The 20,927-nt window shown below is 41.7% G+C and overlaps 1 protein-coding gene across 6 annotated transcripts in view; it reads left to right on the top strand.

Annotated features, from left to right (window-relative positions):
- Window positions 1-69: 69 nt before the first annotated feature.
- The window catches only part of mink1 (misshapen-like kinase 1), a 31,094-nt gene continuing 10,236 nt past the window's right edge, over window positions 70-20,927 (top strand). Inside the window, exons 1-22 of one of the 6 annotated variants that reach the window (XM_069146630.1) lie at window positions 70-1,737; window positions 7,318-7,383; window positions 8,170-8,352; window positions 8,442-8,552; window positions 8,634-8,724; window positions 8,826-8,956; window positions 9,045-9,099; window positions 11,157-11,235; window positions 12,474-12,649; window positions 12,735-12,804; window positions 12,914-13,124; window positions 14,793-14,894; window positions 15,499-15,585; window positions 17,599-17,775; window positions 17,869-18,039; window positions 18,356-18,622; window positions 19,086-19,165; window positions 19,280-19,383; window positions 19,485-19,576; window positions 19,871-19,894; window positions 20,328-20,479; window positions 20,620-20,737. In XM_069146630.1, coding sequence (XP_069002731.1) covers window positions 1,681-1,737; window positions 7,318-7,383; window positions 8,170-8,352; window positions 8,442-8,552; window positions 8,634-8,724; window positions 8,826-8,956; window positions 9,045-9,099; window positions 11,157-11,235; window positions 12,474-12,649; window positions 12,735-12,804; window positions 12,914-13,124; window positions 14,793-14,894; window positions 15,499-15,585; window positions 17,599-17,775; window positions 17,869-18,039; window positions 18,356-18,622; window positions 19,086-19,165; window positions 19,280-19,383; window positions 19,485-19,576; window positions 19,871-19,894; window positions 20,328-20,479; window positions 20,620-20,737 — 2,604 coding nt within the window. In that variant the 5' untranslated portion in view covers window positions 70-1,680. Of the gene's footprint in view, window positions 1,738-7,317; window positions 7,384-8,169; window positions 8,353-8,441; window positions 8,553-8,633; window positions 8,725-8,825; window positions 8,957-9,044; window positions 9,100-11,156; window positions 11,236-12,473; window positions 12,650-12,734; window positions 12,805-12,913; window positions 13,125-14,786; window positions 14,895-15,498; window positions 15,586-17,598; window positions 17,776-17,868; window positions 18,040-18,355; window positions 18,623-19,085; window positions 19,166-19,279; window positions 19,384-19,484; window positions 19,577-19,870; window positions 19,895-20,327; window positions 20,480-20,619; window positions 20,738-20,927 lie in introns of all 6 variants that reach the window. The other 5 variants (XM_069146633.1, XM_069146629.1, XM_069146632.1 and 2 more) reach the window with 5 other exon arrangements.

Here is a 20,927-nt window from a genome sequence, read left to right as displayed (position 1 = left end):
TGGCTGGAAGACGCATCAGAGCAAAACCAAGGGGAGGGGAAAATATGAGTGAGACACAGTCACGTTTTTGTGTGTGTGTGTGTGTGTGTGTGGTTATCCAGCATTATTTACATTAATCTAACTTCTGATTTGTGAGGACTGTTAACTGATCAAGAGGGCTGGTGCGGGACAGGTATGCCAGGGGATGACCTCAGCTGTGCGGTGGCGCCGAGCAGACAGCTGCGTAGGCTGAAGTCCACTGTAATTTTTTTTCTTTCAGGTGATTTGTCCCTGGTGAAGCACCGTAGCCATTGAAGAGGAGAAAACACTTGAGGAGTGTTGCGCGCAGCCAATCGTCAGTACAACCCCGCAAGACTACATCGAGGCCGGGAGTTGGAGGAGGGAGGACTCGGGAAGCAAAACATGGCGAAATAACAAGTTTGGCCCTTATTCGCAGTTAGAAGCGGCCCCGTATCTTGCAGTTTTGGGACTACAACTACGAGTTTATAAAAAAAAAAAAAAAAAAATTGGACGACGGAGAGTGAGAGCAACGCTTTAACTTTAAAACAAAAAGAAAAAGAAAAGAGTCGAGTGCTCAGCCTTACAAGTATTACGGCGGCTGGCGAGAAGCACAGCGCCCGTCTGCCTGCCTGTTGTTTTCCCCGGAAGATTGGCAGTGCTAGGCGCGACTGTCAACACAGAAAATGGATGAAGGAGGAAAGTTTATTCTGGAAAAAGACGATTTAGCCCGCTAGCCTCAGCTCCGTCAGCCAGCCGGTCAGCGGTAGATTACCCGCGCACACCTGACTCGGTATCCGGATTACCTGCGCTCCGGCCGAAACCGAGGACAATTTAAATCGTGTTCACAAGTTTGACAACTGCAGACCCAAAAGGGGGGCGGGGGTGGTGGGGATTGTGTTTCTAACGAGGCCTTTATTTTCCTGTCTTATTCTCGTGTACTATTCCGGGAGGAACATCTATTTAAGGCTGATAATGAGAGCCTGAGACTCGGTTCTGGTTCTGGTGCGGCGCGGACGGACCCGGACGGACCCGGACGCCATCACATCAGACGTTGCGTTCTTCTTAAAAAACAACAACAACAACAACAACAACCCAAACCAACCATCGCTCTGCCAAGCCGTGAATATTTCATACTTTTACTTGCGTTTCCAGAAACGTTCCGGTGACACAGCAGACCTATGTGTTGGTTTTTATTTCCCCTCGACACGCCTCGTTTGGTTCCCTGTAACATTAGCTGGGATGTTGTGCAGCGGCGGAGATGAACGCACCGAGGTGCTCGACAACAGTGGAGGTGCGCTGCATTTAAAAGTCCGGGACTAATGGTCGGCTAGCGGCGACGCCGAAACAATTTTTGTCGAGGTATCCTATTTTGAGTTGAATGCGTTTTGGGTCGGGCGTTTTCTGTAAAACAAAACTGTGGACAACATCACAGCTGTCGGCCGGAGTTGACGCGGGCTAGCCAGCTGGGTGCGTCATGTGGCAGCTCCCGTCTGCGATGCGTTCGCTAATCTAATTGCCACCGTGTTGTTCCGCATCAGCTTCAGCGCATCGGACCTCCGGGTTTGCTGTAATTTTCTCTTTGGGTTCGGCTCGTTCAAGCAGCCGCCGACAACCACCTCCCGGTACTTCTTATCAAATAAGTGGCTAACTTGTTAGCTGACGTGAGAAGTTTCGCCAGCAATGTCTGAAAACGCGCCCACACGAAGCCTGGATGACATAGACCTCGCAGCTCTGAGGGTGAGTATTGTTATTACAGCGTGCACCACTTTATTAGTGTAACAATTATGGCAGATTATAGAGATGTTATGTCACATGTCGGTTTTTTTTTTGGTTTTTTTTCTGACACAAACACGACCATTCAACACCCACGCAACAAAGTTAAAGATGGATAAACACCCCCCCTTTGGCCTGGTGTGCCTACAGGCAGCAGTGATGTTCAGTAGCACAGATATCCACCAAAGATATTGTCTGATTTCTCCAAATGAAGAATCAAATTCATCAGCCCTGACAACTTTTCGTGATGAATGTGTGAAAAAAATTAAAAAAAATCAGGGGAATCGTGGCTGCTCCTGTCTCGAGAGCAATAACACACAACACCATGTTGTTATTTTTCATTACATGCAGCAGCCGTGAAGATCATGTTCTCCATTTAAAGATGAGGATGTTTTTTTTTTTATATACTTTGAACTACGATTCATAACATGTCATTTTGTTGGTGCATTTTTCAGATTGGAGTCTGAGTTTAATGGCAAATCCTCCGACCATAACCTCGTTAATTTTGGATTTGGTCTTTTTGTTTTAGTTTGGATTCCTGACAAGACTCTGATACTGTATATTTGTAAAATACAACATATATGACTTTGTCAGGTTTAGCACAAAAATATCCTGGACTTTGTTCCTTGGTGTTTTCAATGGTCTTTGAGGGCTTCAGTCTTAAAAACCGTCCTGGTGTTTTTGATCACCCTTCTGTAACATTAGAAATGCTTTGCTTGTCAAGAAATGAAAAGATGGAGGAAGGAATGTTATTCTTTGTTGATGAAAAAAAATATCTTTCCCAGTGTGCAGTTTCTGAATGAAGACTGTAGTTCTGATACTTCTCTTTGATGCACAGGTGTGTGATAAATTAAGGGAAAAACCTGAACGTTTGACCTGCAGGGAATCTGGTAACTCTGTTATGCTATAAGGAGACATTTTGCTGACATTGTTTGGGTCCCTTAAAACAGTTCTGTAATTATTTGCAGTGTGCCTCCGAGTTATGACCTTTATCCTTATGATAAAACGTGTCTATCCTGAAGGGAGTGGTCTCTCCCAGGATGACAGTGGGGGGCACTGTGGGGGATCCACAGGGCACGAGAATTCACTGAATGGTTTGATGATATAATGTGAATCATGCAGCTTTCACAATCACCTCATCTCATCCCAATTGAACACCTGTGGGAGATTTTGCATCAACTTGTTAGACATTGCTCTCCACTACATCATCCAAACACTAACTGAGGGAATATCTCTCGGAAGAACGGTGGTCATACCTCCAGTAGAGATCTGGGACTTGAAGAATCAATGTCAAGGAGCATTGAAAGTGTTGTGATGGCATGTGTTGACGTCGGTATCCTCCCATCACAATGGAAGCTGCCAGAATGGTGTATAATTTTTTACATCAGTAAATCTACTGAAGACGCCCCCCTATTAGCTATAGAAATAATATTTTTGTGAATTCAGTCGCTGTTTGTTTGAGGAGATAAATTACAGGCTTGTTTCACCTACTAAAGTACAGGTTTTAAACATAATTATAGTGTTTTATTTTATATTGGATAACCTTTTTAATCGCTGTCCAAAGTTAAAATGACCAAAGGTTACTTAATGGCATCATTGAGACTAATGTAAGAACCAAGAATGAGGTCCCGAGGCCAGTATAAGAAGTGTTGACTTACCTCGCGATGGTTACCGTGATGGAAAAGATCGTAATCACCAAAATCAGGAAGTATATAAATTGTGATGTTAATTAAAAGGTCAGTTTTTATTTTGTTTCCTGTCCCATCTGAAAACTGTAGAATGTCATTGTATTTTTCAGAAATGTATGTGGCTTAACAGCAGCTATGGGCAGTTTTTCTCAAATACTGGTTGTTTGTTCCTGTCATAACTCTTTGCCTGACCTCTTTTTGTTTCCGATGGTTCACTTGAGAACCCCATCTCATTTTTCAAAGTCACAGCACACAGACAGAAGTCACCCAGTTATTTTATCACAAATCTATGTGAACTGGAAATATGAGAACATGATAGAGACTCCGATAAAGAATCCCTTAATTGAATCCAGCAATTGGATTATCAGTTGCAGGAGAATCTCAGTGATTTCTTGCACATTTTGGCCCAAAAGGACTGAATTATGAATTATTAGCTTTCTGAAGAACTGCACAGCAATTTGTTGTGTAGGTTGTGAATAGGAGTAATATTTGAATTTTGCAATGTGGTAAAAAACAAACAATTTCTTGTATATTTACAACACCCAGTATCAGTATATTGAGCAACAGTTTGCCCCTAAGAGGAGTAAGGTAGGTGCAGGGTTTGTTTGTTTGTCCTTGGCTGTGCATTCCACTGCACACATGGCTCTATTCGTTGGGGGAAGCTGGTTATGGATCTTGTCCTCACATCTGCTATAGCAATTACTAATTGATCACTCAGCTGACCAGTCAGCAGTCGTTGTTGTAAAGTAAAGTTACTGCCGAGTTTGAACCGTACAATTGAAATCCATTTACCTCCATTTTACGAGGAGTTTCTGCATGGCCAGCCTCCATCAGAGATAAGTGTGAAACTGTTTCTCTAATTTTGTGGTCTCACCATTTCAACATGTAGTTTTCTCATAAACAAACAGAAGTTATGTTAATAGTAAATGTAACTCACCATCCTACATTGTGTGTTTCCTTGAGCTCAGACAAATGTGCTAAATGTATTTTCTACCATATTTGCACAATTCTTTTTGAGTAATTTAAATTCAGCATTGTTTAGATTCATGTTTACTAGCTAGCCTTTTTCTTGTCAAGTGCGTTTGTAGGCACATTGCAGCATATCTCGGGTATTATTGTCACTTGTTGAATAATGGGATTGTGTGAAACCATTGCACGTCTGTGTGTGTGTGTGTGTGTGTGTGTGTGTGTGTGTGTGTGTGTGTGTGTGTGTGTGCGCGCCCGTGCTCTTGCGTTTTGTGCTCGCGAACTACATAAACAATTCACAAACGTTAATCCACTCTTAGAAGAATAGTTTCAAAGTCCTTCTAAAGGATACAAAACATTTCAGTGGCTCCGTCACATCAATTGTTTAAAGAAATGTGTTACAGAATAAAGAAGGACTCCAGCGTTATGTAACAACACTTGACTGCACACAGGCACCAACAGATCATTTGTGCAGAGACACTTAATTTCAATGACAATAGCGCTGGATAAAATCAGTCACCTTCACAATTGTGATTACAGGTGGCATAGGAAGGTAGACTCTCAGAAATAAGACAACCAAAAGTGACAAATGCCAACAAAAATGTCACTTTCCCCAGTTTTCAGTTTGAATTGAAAAGGGACTTTTATGTTCTATTTTCAGTCTCTGATCAAATAAATTTGAGACTACTGGATGCTGGTAAGCCCTCTGGAAATGGAACTCATGAGAAATTGTGTCTTGTGATTTTATTTTGTCGCAGTCAAAATAGATGTTTGGCATTACATAACGTAAGTGTTAGAAAAATGTTTGCTGTAATATTAATAAAAGCTTTGGCTGCAATTGGTTTGCGCTTTCACAGAGCTTTATTGTAAAAAACACTTACATGATGGGTACTAAATGGTTAAAAATATGCAAGCCACATTTTCTTCTTTGTCATGTTGTTATTAGTATTGTTTGACATCGTTATTATGATTTTACACATCTTCCATTTTATAAACATTAGATTAATGTTCTCTGTTGTTATTTAGGGGATGAGAGGGTTTGCATTGTGATTTTGAGGATTGTTGCAGCTGTAAACCACTGATAGGGCAGTCATTTTTTTTTTTGCAACTGTCAGCTAAGTTGACACCATTGCAGGAAATGTGTTGTCATCTTCCCCTCGGACTATCACGAGTCTTTTAGAGTGCATACTCTGTTGAACTGCTATTGCTCTTCCTTTGCTCATCACACCTTGACATTTTCGAATTCTCCACATTAACATGTTATCATTATGTCCATATGAGGTATCAGAGCTGACATTTTTATATTCTAAGCAGCAGGCTGACTGTAAATTTCTCCTCCAGGTACCCCGTAGTTTAACTGTGTGCTGGTGGTGCTACTGCTCGAACAGAACTGTACCCTTCCCCTTCTCTATCACCTCCTTCCTCTCATCCAACTCTCTGTGCTGGACGTGGGCGAAGCTGCCGCCTCTGCCGAGCCACCCACTCTATCATTACATTATTCCACTCCATACCATCATTCTCTTGCCTCCTGTTTTACGTCACGGTCCCACCTCTTTTGTGTCCCTATACATAACGCGCTTCAAAATCTCACCAGTATGTTTATGCCATTATTTGAGCTACGTGCATTTGCATCGAATGTGTGGTCATTTCCCAGCTTCACTGCCAGATCTTTCCTGTATGCTATTTTTCAGTCAAATTCCTTGTCCTAAAGGAAAATCTTCCCGCCCTTGCGGAAGACAGAAAACCCATCATTGGAAATAGATGAAAGCAGGATAGGTCATGGTGTACAATCTAAACCCAAAGCAGCAGTCTCACCACCCACACATCTTCTTAAAGCCATATTGAAATTACATGAAAGTGGAACTGCTTGTCATTTTCCCTTGTCTCTTGGGGGAGGGGCGTTGCATAATTGAGTCAATGCAACCTACTCATTATTAGTGTCAGTGAAATATGTGTTCACAGCGATGAAATATAAAATGAGCAAATCAAGAAAAAGGCAGAATTTACATCCGTGCTGTCAGAATCCATCTCTGTATATCTAATCTAGTATCAATATTTAGTGTATCAGACTGTCTGTTTCTTCCATGTAAAGTTTTGTGTGTGGATAATAAGTGGGTGGGTGGGAAGAGTGAGTTAAAGTGATTTGGGTGGATATATGGAAATAAAATATAGCATTTAACTTGTCTTTAGTGGACATGGTAGAAACCATCTGGGCTATTCTTGTGGTTATGTATGGTTTCTGTTCAAAAGAGGCCCATCTGTTTTTATGACAGTGTTCTTGATGTCATCTACAGATCTGCAGCTAAGCACACTTTAATGATGGTACACAGGTTCTGAAATTCTGATGATAGAAAAATCCCCTGTAAAATAATGGAGGCCGTTTTTTGTTTTTTTTTGGTATGTTCTCCGCAGTGTCTCAGCAGTGATTTGTATTTAGGCTTGTTTTAATGCCACCTTTGTGCCAACAGATTGCAGCAGTTGCTAGAACAAGTGCAGTTCAGTAGGATTTTAGTATTTAAGGGTGACTGCTGACTGAAGAAACATGAGTGTAACAACATGAAATACAACCTCCACTTAGGGTCGGCATTGAAGTGTAAATGTGGAGGATTCAAAGAAGAACAAAGCAAGCATCACCCACTTAAAATCTAAAATAAATATGGTTTGCCTTAAATGTAGTCTTTGTAGTGTTTGCCTTTTCCAAAATTTGGAAAAAAGCAAACTGAATTGGAGTTTATGTCACTGAAATGCTCTTTTAACATGGAGATCTTTGTGTCTTACAATGTTACGCTGAGGTGGCTTACCAAAGGACAAAACATGACTGTCCTGATGTATGTGACCTTGCTCCATCTGAATATTGTATGATTTATGAATCGCCCTCTCTCTTCCACAGGATCCAGCAGGAATCTTTGAGCTGGTCGAGGTCGTTGGCAATGGGACATATGGACAGGTGTACAAGGTGAGTAGGACTCTCTAGGAGACTAAAGCGTTTGACATTTCGGTTGTTGGTAGACTAACTGATCTATCGGATGGCCGATTTTATCAACCGATATTGCCCTATCACAGATATTGTACATTGGTATAGCCATATATGTTGGCTGATATGGACATGTTTTTTACAGAGCATAATGCAGCTTGGTGTAAACTTTTCTATATATTTTTTTTTTCATATGGTTATTTATAATTATTCAATTCCAAGTGAAGTTTGCTGTTTTAGTGCACTGATGTCAGTGTCCATTCCCTTTGAGGGATCATTGCAAAAATTCTGGGTTGATATATATATATATATATACTGTTTATGCAGCATATACAAAAATAATATTGGCTAATATATCGATATTGGAATTTTTTTACTCCCTAATGTTTGTATCAGCATCGTCCCCAAAAATCCAATATCAGTGGAGCTCTAGTTGTCACGTATCCAACGTCAGAAAGCTGAAATGTGGCTACAAAGCTTTCTTTAATGCCTGCTCTTTTTTTAAAATGTTCTGTTCAATAATTCCCCAGATTACAGCAGATTTATTTTACCGCTATATCAGTAAATTTTTCAGCTATCAGGCTGATACGTTTAAAGTGGTGGTGACAGGAAGATAAGGCACTCCAGTTAAAGAAAATGTCAAATAAGAACAATAAAATCACAAAGAAGCAATTTTCCACACTTACTGGGCAATTTTTTTGAAAGAGTTTCAGAAACGGAGTTATTTTAAACTGTACTGAGCACTGATCTAACTTGTTCCTGAATCAGGGCCGTCACGTGAAGACGGGCCAGCTGGCTGCCATCAAGGTGATGGACGTTACAGAGGAGGAAGAAGAGGAGATCAAAGCAGAAATCAACATGCTGAAAAAATACAGCCACCACCGCAACATAGCCACATACTACGGTGCCTTTGTCAAGAAGAGTCCACCAGGACACGATGACCAACTTTGGGTCCGTCTACCTTTGTACCCGCTTTGATGGTTTTATATCAGCATGCCTCATTAACTGTGACCACTAAATGCGTGTTTGTCTGTGCCTAGCTGGTGATGGAGTTTTGTGGGGCAGGATCAGTGACCGACCTGGTGAAAAACACCAAGGGCAGCTCTCTAAAGGAGGACTGGATTGCTTACATCTGCAGAGAGATCCTAAGGGTGAGAGGACACCAGTCAAAACAAACATGGCGCAGAGGACACAATTTACTGATTAATCTTGACCTCTTTGTCTGTGAACAGGGCCTTTCTCACCTCCACGCCCATAAAGTCATCCACAGGGACATCAAGGGCCAGAACGTGCTGCTAACAGAGAACGCGGAGGTCAAACTTGGTATGTTGACTCCTTTTAAAAGTTTGAATGTCAAAAGTAGCTCTCTTGTGTGTTATCCTTCATAGTCTCACACCTTTTCGTCCTCTGATTCCTTTCTCCAGTTGACTTTGGGGTAAGTGCTCAGTTGGACCGGACCGTTGGGCGTAGGAACACCTTCATCGGCACACCGTACTGGATGGCACCGGAGGTCATTGCCTGTGATGAAAACCCAGACTCTACTTACGACTACAGGGTAACAGCAGCACTCTGTTTATGCGTTCACTATGCCGTAAGAACATTTTAAAAATAGACACTGACCTGGTCCACTGTTTGTTTTGCAGAGTGATATTTGGTCCTTGGGGATCACAGCCATTGAGATGGCAGAGGGAGCTCCTCGTAAGTACAAACTCTGTGCAAACCGATTTTACCTGCATGTCGTTGAATCGTGCACTGCTATGTACTCCGCTGCAGATCATTTATCATCGCCTCGAAACTCATTCGAACAAACATCATGAATGAGTCTGTCTTACATATGCAGCCTCGTTGTCTGTGTCTTCAGATGGACAGCTGACTCACTGTAATCAAGGTAGTGTGGTCGTGAGCTGGCATTTGGCCCGTGGAGGCTGATTGTACAGATCTCTGGTCTGCTTAGCAGGGAGATGTGTCTGCCTGGAGATTCAGTGTGAAACCAAAGAAGCATAGAAAATCTCACTGAGAGTAGCTGCTAAAATGTTTAGTGAAGAATGTCTGGGTTAAAGCAGTGGCTCCACACCAGTAGCTTATTGGTGGTTCAGCGGTTCACAGGAGACCATTGATATGTGAAGAGATTTTGGTGAGTTGCAGGCTATGTAGTAGGTTTCGTGGGCGGCCCCTACACGCTTGTCTCACAGCTGACTGTACATGGAGACCAGTGTTATTTGTCCAGCTCCGAGTATGAGTATGGCTTCTTTTGATGAAAATTAGGTTGCAGCCTGTTGTCTACCTCCCTGTGGTAGGATTGAAATGTTGTTTGTATCTTAATTTATTGATTCAGGAAGTTTAAATTAATATTTTTCTGCCGTTAAGAAAGTAAAGTGCTTTTGCAGTAACGTCACTGTGGGAAACTTCCGTTAGCTGAATGAGAATTGGGAAAACGTGATCTTTGCTAGCTTCATTGTTGATATCTTCACGGGGGTTGTTGTTACAATTATTGTGCTCTCGTTATTAGCGCAGCCCAACATTTCTCATTTATATTCTTTACTCACAGGTGTGTGAAATGATCTAGATATGAATTATATGTAGTGCAAAAATAATGTAAAATTATTTTCTGCCAAGCCCTTTTTCCCTCTCCTCTGTTCTTGTAAAAAATTATAAAAAAAATTCAGCAACAGTCGGATTTCTGCATTTAGTATTTTTCACCTCTCATATGTCTTGGGGGGGTCTTTAAGCTTCTGCATCGGCAAGTGATGTTTTTAGTCAAATTATCACACGAAATATCTGTACTGATCACATGACCTGCATTTAAGTCAGGGCTGGCAAAATTTATACATGATACACGTCACTGTTTCATTGAGTTGCATCATTGAGCCATTTATAGTAAAGTGCTCATGAACATTACAGGGTAAGATAGTACATTGGTTGCTAATCAGTGTGTCTCGCAAGCCTCTAGCCACATGCTGCCTTTTAGCTTCTTTAGCTTGTTTTGGAAAACATGAATTATTAAGGATCTTTTCTGTTCACCTGGTTTGTTAGCAGACACATACCCACTCTGTTTGTTTACCTGAGGTACATGAACATATAAAAGAAGATCTGTACAGTACAGTCAGTAAAAGGTAATCCATTTAAACACAGACATTTTGGACTGTCTGTGCTACTTAAAGCCTCAACAAACAGAACAGTTCACTCCAGGTATGTCATAAAACACACTGTAACTCGGTGTATTAAATCCTTTCTATTGACAGGGGATTGACAAAACTGCTAACAACCTGTCACTGGGTTCCTTTACATCAATGCACATAATATGAAGCACATGTTATATGCTGCTATTCCTCAGTTGTTGTTTTTTATGTGGCTCTTAAAATGCGAAAGTGAAATTCCCCCCATTGCCTTTGGCTGACTCAGTCACGTTGCATATGTGTTACAAAAGCCTATTTACTGTGAAACACCAAAGCTAACCAGTCAGGTTTAGCTACCTACCTACGCTGGGAACACAATGACTCACAGTCCTTGCTCTTACATTCAATGTAACAATAAGCCTGAGGCACCAGGAAAGATTGGATAACAGCAGCTGTAACCATGTTTGAGGATACAAGAAAACATGTGTAATGGTGGCTAGTAATATTTTGCAAACTACCATGAGTGGGTATAGATAATTCTCTGTCTAACATTTCATTTGTTCCAACGTGCCTTTTTGTATCACAGATTTCAGCATGGGTAGGAGGATTTAACACTCATAATCTCTTTTATTTCTGTAGCCTTGTGTGACATGCACCCGATGAGAGCCCTCTTTCTGATTCCCAGGAATCCCCCTCCAAAACTAAAATCCAAGAAATGGTGAGTTAGCAACCCTCCTGCTCTCTCTTTTTCAATTGCTTTTTTAAAAACTTATTTTGTTTGGTACTGTGCAGTAAATACATTTTTCTTTCCAGTGGGTCTCCCATCAAATTACATAGAAACATTTGTATGTAGTGTGATGCAGAATCGGATAAAATGGCAACAAACTGCCTCTCTATGGGCAGTGTAAATTTCAAACATTTGTAAATGATCGCTTTGCATGATGTTGAATTAATAAATCTGCAATCATTTATTAGCCTAATTCAGAAAATACATGCAATCTACCCGAATGGAGAAAAAACAGGTAACAGCGGGAGGGCACATTTACATGCAGTGTAACAGTGTGGTTACTTTCCTAACCAGGGTTCTGCAGTACAACAATAATCAGGCAAACTGCATGTAAAACACACTTAATGAGAACAGCACAAAGTGGAAACAATGATGATTGTACAAGAAATTGCAGGAAAATTCAATTTCCCAAAGCAGATATTGTTTCAGGTTACTTTGGGTGAGGTTGTGGTAGCTGTCCTTCTCTCAGATTTCAAAGTTTAAAATGTCACATACTTTGTCTCAATACCAAGACAAATATGATTGTGAGCAAGACAAGAGGCTAAAGATATTACTTTTCCTATCTCTTATTACTTAATGGAGTTTATGGTCTTGCAGCATTCGGAGTGCAATGTTTCTTCCACAATTTTTATAATTGTGATCATAAAGCAGCTCTCAGTCAATGTTGTGTCAATAAACAATTATGCAAATATAATAACAGGTTTTACATTTTCATGATCAAGAATTTAAATCTAATACAATGAACTCAGTAACCCTGGGGTATCGCCTTTGAACATGATTGAACTCATTCAGCTAGTATTCATTGCATGGTTATTGTAGTGCATTGAATTATATAGTGATCGTATTATTGTGTGAAGATGTTCAATTTGAGTGAAATTTTGTGAGAGTGAACTTTACTACAGTGTGTCACAAAGGCCTGCTAGCATGAACTGGGAAACTCCAGTGCTTATGGTCACACTTGTGTAAGAAAGGCTCCTAGAAATGTCTTGATGTACTGATACACATGATTTCCACCTGGAAAATGCTGAATGCGGGAAATTTGCCAAAGACAGATGTCCCATTTGAATCTCTGATTATTGTTGGATCAGGATTATTTCTGTTGCAGGCCTCCCGGCGCTCCCGCGCTCCCTTTCAAGTTTATCATCCTGTAACCTCCCCCTTTCTTCCAGGTCCAAGAAATTTATTGACTTTATAGAGGGCTGTCTGGTGAAGACATATCCCAGCCGGCCATCCACAGAGCAGCTGCTCAAGCATTCCTTCATCAGGGACCAGCCCACTGAACGGCAGGTCCGAATTCAGCTCAAAGACCATATTGACCGCACGCGCAAGAAAAGGGGAGAGAAAGGTAAGCAAAAGAGATGGAAGGAGCCTCACAGGGTTCAGCACAGGCCGTGATGACTGCTCATTCTTTGTTCGGATTTCTCTTACAGAAGAGACAGAGTACGAGTACAGCGGTAGTGACGAAGAAGATGAAAATCGTGGAGATGACAGGGAATCAAGGTACTTCAAAATGTTCATTTCTGTGCAAGTAAAAATCCCAAAATGTAGTTTTGTGAGTAAATCATCGCTGAAAATCCTCTGCCTCCGTGTCTTCGTTTCTGATCATCAGTTCAATCCTCAATGTGCCTGGTGAGTCCACCCTGAGGCGAGACTTCCAGCGTCTGCAGCAGGAGAACAAAGAGCGCACCGAGGCTCACAAGAGGCAGCAGGCCCAACTGGCGGCGCAGCGCCGGGATCCCGAGGAGCACAAGAGGCAACTGTTGCACGACCGACAGAAACGCATTGAAGAGCAGAAGGAACAGCGTCGCCGACTCGAAGAGGTAATAGTCAATTACAGAATTGATGCTTTTTAAAGGAGTAGTTTGACATTGAGGAAAATGAGAGATTATCACTTCCATATCAAAATGCTAAATGTGAACTCTCACTCGCTCCAAAGTTAGAAACGATGCCTGTTACCACCTCAAACTTGTAATTGTTGTGCTTAAACTATTTCTTGTCAACCACTGTGATTAGAGAGAAATAGTTACGGCGCACAATTCTCCCTAAAACTACAACATGTCATGTTGACACTTTGGTTTTGTACGGATGAGACAAAAGAGATGCAACAACAACTTTAGAAGTGTTGGTAGGTGTATGTTTGAACTTCATAGCCTTCATAGCGATATCTTCCCTTTGCTCCCAGTCTTTAAGATAAGCTCACTGAGTCCTGGCTTCTGCTTCATATTTAATATACACACCTCAGGCGGTTATCATTCTTTATCATTTCATTCTTTTGGCAAGAAAGCCCAAAATGTCAAACTCTCCCTTTCAGGAAGCCTGACATATTTTCCTTTTTTCTTTTATTGTAACATTGTGTCTTTTTTTGTGTGATAATTGTAAGGTGTAAGGACACATCACTATCTTCCAAAAATTATCACAATTTTGGTAGATGTATATCTAGCTGTAGTAAACTGCGTAACCAAGAAGACACATTCACAGCTCAATACATTTTAAAAAGTAGCCTGGATGCAGAAACAAATGATCACATATTGGCCTTCCCAGATCTGGATCACTGGTGAAATATAATCCTCTCAGAATTTTATGTTTTTATTTTATTATCTTCATCCATAACATTTCTGCCCAGAACAATTTTTTTTCTCTCCATGTTAATTTGTACACTGTATATACTGTGCAAGTGTTGGTTAAGTACTGTAGCGACTGACATAGAGTTGATATACACATGCAAATATTTGACATCCCCTGAATGTGTATCAATCACAACGTGTCGTCTCTTCTGCCCAACATCTGAACTGGCTTTGAAGTTGACGCACAGCACCGAGGCGATAAAATGTCGTGCTAGACAGTATTTATGAAAAGTATGTTGCTGAACACTGTGAAAGACATACCTACATAACGCAGTAAATTGATGGGCTGCCTGTAAAGTGTCAGCAACTGTGAACTCTTTCAGGGGTTATGTGGGATTTAGATGAGATGTATAATTTCACTGGTATTGCTATTGTTGTCATAAGTACTGTGCAGTTTGGCGAGGTATTTTACTGCAGTGAGGTTGCACCACCCTAATCTACGTCCCCCTCCTCGTCCATCTTGTCTGGCTCTTTTTTGCCCAACGGTAAAGTGCTGAGAACAACCGAGTGGACAGGAGTGTTTTGTGTCACTGCCAAGTCTGGTGCCATCATTTCACCACAAAGAATATATATTGTTGTTTCAGATTCCCTTTTTAAAAAAAAGTAGATAACGACTGCTCCTTTTCAAAAGTGAAAAACTGTCATTTCAAGTTCGAATCAGAGACGCACACTCAAAAGATGATCAGGATTCAATACGTGTATGTATGTTTTTGAGAATGACTGACAGGCTCTATTCTCTGGCCTACACTCCTGCTTCTTTTATTCATGTTTTTTTTCCCAGTGTTTTGCAGGGGAGAATGTGCTCATAAGCAGGCTAATTCCTCATTTCTCCTTTTTCCTGTCACCCGTCTCTCCCAGCAACAGAGAAAAGAGCGAGAGATGGTGAGGCAGCAAGAAAAAGGTCCCCATCGGAGACTCGACGATATGAGACGGGAGGAGGACAGGCGGCTGGCAGAGAGGGAGCAGGTAACCAACCACAGGAGACGAGGGGCTGCAGTCAGCCAATCGGTGCGGAGTGTGGGAGTGTCCATCAGCAACACTGTGCAAGTTGCTCTGGTGGTGAAATTCCATGAGTAGGTTGCCATAGCAGCAAGGGTCTAAATTAGTGTATTTACTCAGAGATGAGTTTTCTGTGGGTGAGCTCTCTTATGCTCTGTTTCCAGTCTACCCTCAGTAACACAAGACTCTGGCATCATAGCAACGTTACCTTGTATTGCCAAATAGTGATTTTATGTCAGCGAGGTACCTTTTAACAGTCACAGTGTGCTGCTCAATATTATGATTATTCTAAATCTAGCAATTGATCAGAATCTCTATTTGAGCCTATAGCGATTTCATGTTTTAATTATACCTTTTTTCCCCATCTGTTAAAACAGGGCTGGTGCTTTCTCATTTAAATTAATTGTCAGTAAATGTTTGATTTATGTCTGTACAGCACATGGTTTCTGTTACTGAAGTGACATTACATAAACTCTTATCCGTGTCCGTCTTCTACCCCCTCCTCTATATACTCTCATTTCTCTTTTACCACCTTAATGCTTATCCTTCCTGGCCCCCTGCCTTTCCTCAGGAGTTCATCAGACATAAGTTGGAAGAAGAGCAGCGGCAGTTAGAAATCCTTCAGCAGCAGTTGCTTCAGGAGCAGGCGCTGCTTATGGTAACTAGTACTTATACTCCCTCATCGTGCATTGTTTGGACTGCAGAGACTTCCATGCCCACCTCTTGGTTATAGTACCTTATCAATCAAGGAGATGAATAGATTAGCACCGACACATACTTCATGTGCCAGTATGAGTCACTTCTCTTTTCATCAAAACCACTGCTCCTTAATGTGCAGCACCTTGATGCAGCTCCGTTCTACATGTTCCAGAGTGTGGATGCAGCTCCCACGATATTGCATGTCTTAAAAAGGCATGCAGTGACCTAGATTTTTGGGCCAGTTTTCAGTGTAGAGGTTTATCTTTCTTGCATAGACGGGTAGAATTGCCACACTCCTGGCATCTTCATTTCAGCTCGCTCCTGTGGAGCGTAGGAGTTGCTGTCATTAGGACTGAACTCTTTGTTCCTGTTTTGTAGAGGGAGACATAACCCAATCCTGTTTACTGTTTGCATGAGACAATTGAGATTTTCTTTCACCTATCCATCCTAGTCCACACAGACACATAATTCCTGTGTATGTGTACGCATGCCTTCATAGGGAGCCACCAGGCACTGCCCATGCTGTAGGTTTAAGGGGTCAGTGCTGTGTTCAAGGGCAATTGGCAGGGATGATTTGTGCAGCAAACCCCAGGAACAGTGTTGTTAGGCTGAGGCAAATATTTTAGTATATGTGCCTCATGACCAACTTTCTTTCTTTGGAACACAGTCTCCAGTTTGATTAATATGTCCTTTGTGTACAGTAGGTATAGCCTTCCCTCCTGTTAGCGCACAACTCATTTCTTTTCCAAAAATGAACTCTATTCCTTTCCTGCTATTTTCATTTAATCTGCCAATCCAATTTTACCACTTCCTGCAGCTGTTTCATAATAAGAATCTTTCTGTAGTGCCTTTCTTTAGATGTTGTAAAGATAGTAGCATGTAGTATGTGTGTCGAATAACAAATATTCAGCGTCAAAAATGTCTATGAAAACTAACAAAAGGCATCAATCAAGACGAGCTACTGAACAGATTTGATTGGCAGCTACAGGAAGCGTGCAGTCAGCCACAAAACACTGCTTAATTTAAAATTTAAAAAAAAAAAAACACTTTAAAAATAGAAATTAGTTTGGTGTTCTTTTTCATTGGGGAATAAATATATTTGAAGACAGTAAGGCTCCTGGTTAGATGAAGGAATTAACAGAAACAGGAGTAGATAACTGGTTCTGATATAGATATATATATATATTTATATATACATACACAGAATAAATTATACAATTTTAAAAATGAGTTTAATCCCTGGCCTAGCCACAAACAAAATGAGTATTAAAATTGTGTTTGTACACTCACATGCTTTCATATATGTGAGCATCCTAATGAAAACTGATTTGTAGATCTAGTTATTTACTTTGTGGCCTATAAGGATTTTCGAGTTAAGGAGTTGAGAGGAACAAATGACAACATGCATTTAACTTTGGAAAAATATTTGTAATTCTTTGTACATTTAAATGTATCAAATGTAAATTTATATCAGACCCTCAGAGAGGGGGAGCCCCCTTACTTGATCTGATCTTAGCTGTAGAAAAAGCAATGAGAAGTTGAGTCTATGTTGTAGTGAAACTCTCATTTTAATCTGTGAAGCTTTGCTATTTCTGTTATTTCTTGTTTCCTTATGAATGCAGTCTTAGAGGCTCATACCTACAATTCTCAATGAAAAACCAATAAGTGAACTGACTCTCATGTTTAATATTCAACAAAGAAGGGTTTAGCTACCGACATGATCAATATTCTTTTGATGAAGGCTGGTAATTGACTCCTGTACTAAAATAGAAAAACTTCAATATGATAAAGCTCGAAACATTTATCATCTCAGTGGTTGAAATCAGTGGTGGACAGCTAAATATGCAAACCTCTGCCTGTCTTTGAAGTCAGTTCAGACGTGGTGTTTGCAGATGTGGTGGTTTGGTTGAGACCTGTGTGAACTTTCTGTTGGGTCCGTTCCGAGGCCAACAACGCGTGTTTCTTTTCTCAGGAGTATAAGCGCAAGCAGCTTGAGGAACAGCGTCAGTCGGAGCGGCTGCAGAGGCAGCTGCAGCAGGAGCATGCCTACCTGGTGTCTCTGCAACAGCAGCAGCAGGAAAAGAAGCCCCAGCTCTACCACTACAACAAAAACCTGGAGCCCAACAACAAACCTACTTGGGCCCGTGAGGTAGCAATGTCAACTGCATTTCAAGCACTACATGCCACAGTCGAGCTTCTGTAGACTACAAAGTAAATCCCTCTTACACTTTCTGTATTCCAGGTGGAGGAGCGAAGCAAGCTCAACAGACAGGGCTCACCCAAAATCTGCACCACTGTCTCTGACACTGCCATCCAGTTGCGCTCTGACTCAATCAGCCAATCAGGAGTGGTCCAGTCTGCGCAGACCCCACCGATGCAGAGGCCAGTTGAACCACAAGGGGGGCAGGGCAAGGTGGGTGTTTCCCAAGGTTTTAAGTACAGTTCCTTCAAACCTTCTGGATTAAAACGATGGAGGATACAACTGCTTGTGCCTTTCTGCCCTGATTTCTTCAAAGGTTTTATCTTTAGCTTACACCTTCTTTTTTCTTCTTCTTTTCCCTCCTTTCCCATCTCTCCCTTCTGTTATCACACTGTTCCTACATGTTTAAAAATCTCCTTGCATTCTTCTCCACTTCGACCTGCTTCTCCGACTCTTTCGTGCGCTGTTCCTTCCGCTCGGCTGCTCCTCCCTCCTGGTGCGCTGCTGCTGCTGCTCCTGTCCTCTGCAGTTCCAGATGGCTCACTTGGTTCCACTGAAGCCTTACGCTGCCCCTGTCCCTCGCTCGCAGTCCCTCTGTGACCAGCCCACTAAGACCATGTCCGCCTTCCCCACCCAGGATCCCTCCCTCACCCCCACCCCCCGCCCCATCCACTCTAGAGAGCTGGTGCGTCAGAACTCGGACCCCACCTCTGAAATCCCGGCTCCACAGGCACATCAAATCAGAGAGGATCGTGGGCCCTGGATCCGCCTGCCAGATGTGGAACTCCCACCCAAGGTAAGATCCGGTGGCTGGTGTTGACTCAGCAGTGGGTGCACAAGCCAAAAAGAAAACCCCAATTTGCTCATATTTTTAACACAACTCTCATATCAACACACAAGTATCATGCTAGTTGGACTACAGCAAGTAATCTGACATTGAAAAGTCACACTTTTAGGAAATAAAACCTTTTTTTTTCCATCCTCTGCATTTGGTGCTGGTGGTACCCTGTACTTTTTTTTTTCTGACATATGTTGAGGAATAAGTTTATGTTAACATCTTCAAAGGTGCTATTTTTTTTTTTTGTACAAAAATGCATCTTTGACTGATTGGTATGTGACAACAGATCAGTCTACTAGGAACTTACTGTTGCTTATTCAAGGTGGTATTAAGATTTAAGACTAAAATATCCTCAGTTGCTTTTTAAGCTGCAGTTTTTATAAACTACCTGTGAATGTAAGACTGTTGTTGCTGTCCCCAGATTCCCCAGAGGACATCGTCTATTGCCACAGCTCTTAACACAAACCTAACCTCTGGCATAAGGCATCCAGTCAGAGCCAGGTACTGAAGATTGCAAAATGCCTTGATGAGATATTTCCTTAAATTGGTACCTTTTTACAATTGTGCTAAGTGGTAGTGACGACTTGAGAAAACTGATTTGTATCCTCGTGGCAGCAATCCAGATCTCAGCCGCAATGACCGCTGGGAGAGAGGAGACAGCATAGGCATCATTTCCAACCTGCCGCAGACTGGCTCTCTAGAGAGGCATCGCATCCTCAGTGAGTCCCTGCCTCCCCGCTGCTATTTCTCAGCAGAATTGTCTTTGCAGTAAGTCAATTCGCTGAATTCTAACTACACTCTACAACATTGTTATTTTCAGGTTCCTCCAAAATGGATTCACCCATTCTCTCCCATGATAATCGTCATAAACCAGGGGAGTCTCGAACCTCCTCCCGTCCTGGGCGCCCTGCTGTAAGTGGTACTTCCAAACCGACTTTACATTGGCTGTCTCTCCACTAGGCCTCCTTTTAAAACTCATTTTAACGTTACTGAAGCGATGCATGCCACAGATGAGCAGTTATAAAAACTTGCTGTACTAGTGCTTGGTTTAATCTCAAATGCAGCTGTTCTGTAAATTGACTCAAAGTTTACTAACTCAAGGTTTTCTCTTCACATTAACTTTGCACTTTAAGCACTTTTGCTATTTCTCCTCATGTTTCTCCTCTTCTCAAATCCCTGTTTGTTGACTTTACCTCAAATGTGCAGAGTTACAAGAGAGCTATCGGGGAGGTTAGTATGACTGTGTCTTCTTGTGTTGTGCGATGCTCAGTGTTCATGCATGAGTTTGTATTTGTGTTCATTGGCTGTACAATTTTCATACAGAATTAATGGCATGTCCTACACTGTCTTTGTTGATCAGGTCAATCATGTTTTGTCTTTGATCGGAATTCCTCTCGTCATATAAAGGCCACTTCAATCTGTTTATTCTGTTACAATGTGGACAACCTGCACTGAGCCTTGTAATCATTTTAACACACTTACATTGAGATTCTTTCTGAGCTCATCCTCTTGATGGCCCCTCCCATTTCATTGATTTTGGATTGTCTTTAACATTATGGTTGCTGTTGTGTTACTTACTTCTTTCGGTTATAGGTGAGATTATGTCTCGTATATTTTTTTTTGAACGTATTCTTCAATTAAACGGCGGTGTATGTATGTGCAGGACCATGGCCTCTTTGCCAAGGAGCGTGCTGAGGAGCCGCCAAGGCCCCCGGTCAAGGCCAATGATTACTCCTCCTCGTCAGAGAGCAGCGAGAGTAGTGAAGAAAGCGAGAGTGGTGAGGGAGCAGAGGAGGAAGAAAGCCCCACAGATCGGTAACAGAAACACCAACAAATTGTTTTTATTCACCAACTTCACTGTCAAATAGTAATTCAGTACTTCTGTAAAACTGCCTAAATCTATTTTCACTCTTTTCCTATGTCATCCTTAACTTGTGTTCCCGTTTTGATTTCAGTCACAGGGACGCAGACACTGATTCAGTCAACACCATGGTGGTTCACGAAGACGAGGGCGAGGAGGGAGAGGGAGAGCAGGCTGGCGGCTACGGGGACCAGACCATGCTGGTGCAGAGGGTGAGTCATCTGTGTATGTAATGATGCTTATAATGCTTTGTGATGTCATGAAGAAATAAATGCAATGCATGTCAAATAATAAAGCAGCAAGACTAGGTCAGCGCTGTTGTTTGGTGATATGTTTTTTGCGCCTGTCTGCCGCCAACAAATATGGCCCAAACATTCACTTGGACTGAAGGACGAAACGATT

This window comes from Embiotoca jacksoni, unplaced genomic scaffold (assembly GCF_022577435.1).
Source record: "Embiotoca jacksoni isolate LCO1_2020_lvr unplaced genomic scaffold, fEmbJac1.0.p SCAF_13, whole genome shotgun sequence".
NCBI lineage: Eukaryota > Metazoa > Chordata > Actinopteri > Embiotocidae > Embiotoca > Embiotoca jacksoni.
This window is presented reverse-complemented; position numbering and strand designations above follow the sequence as displayed.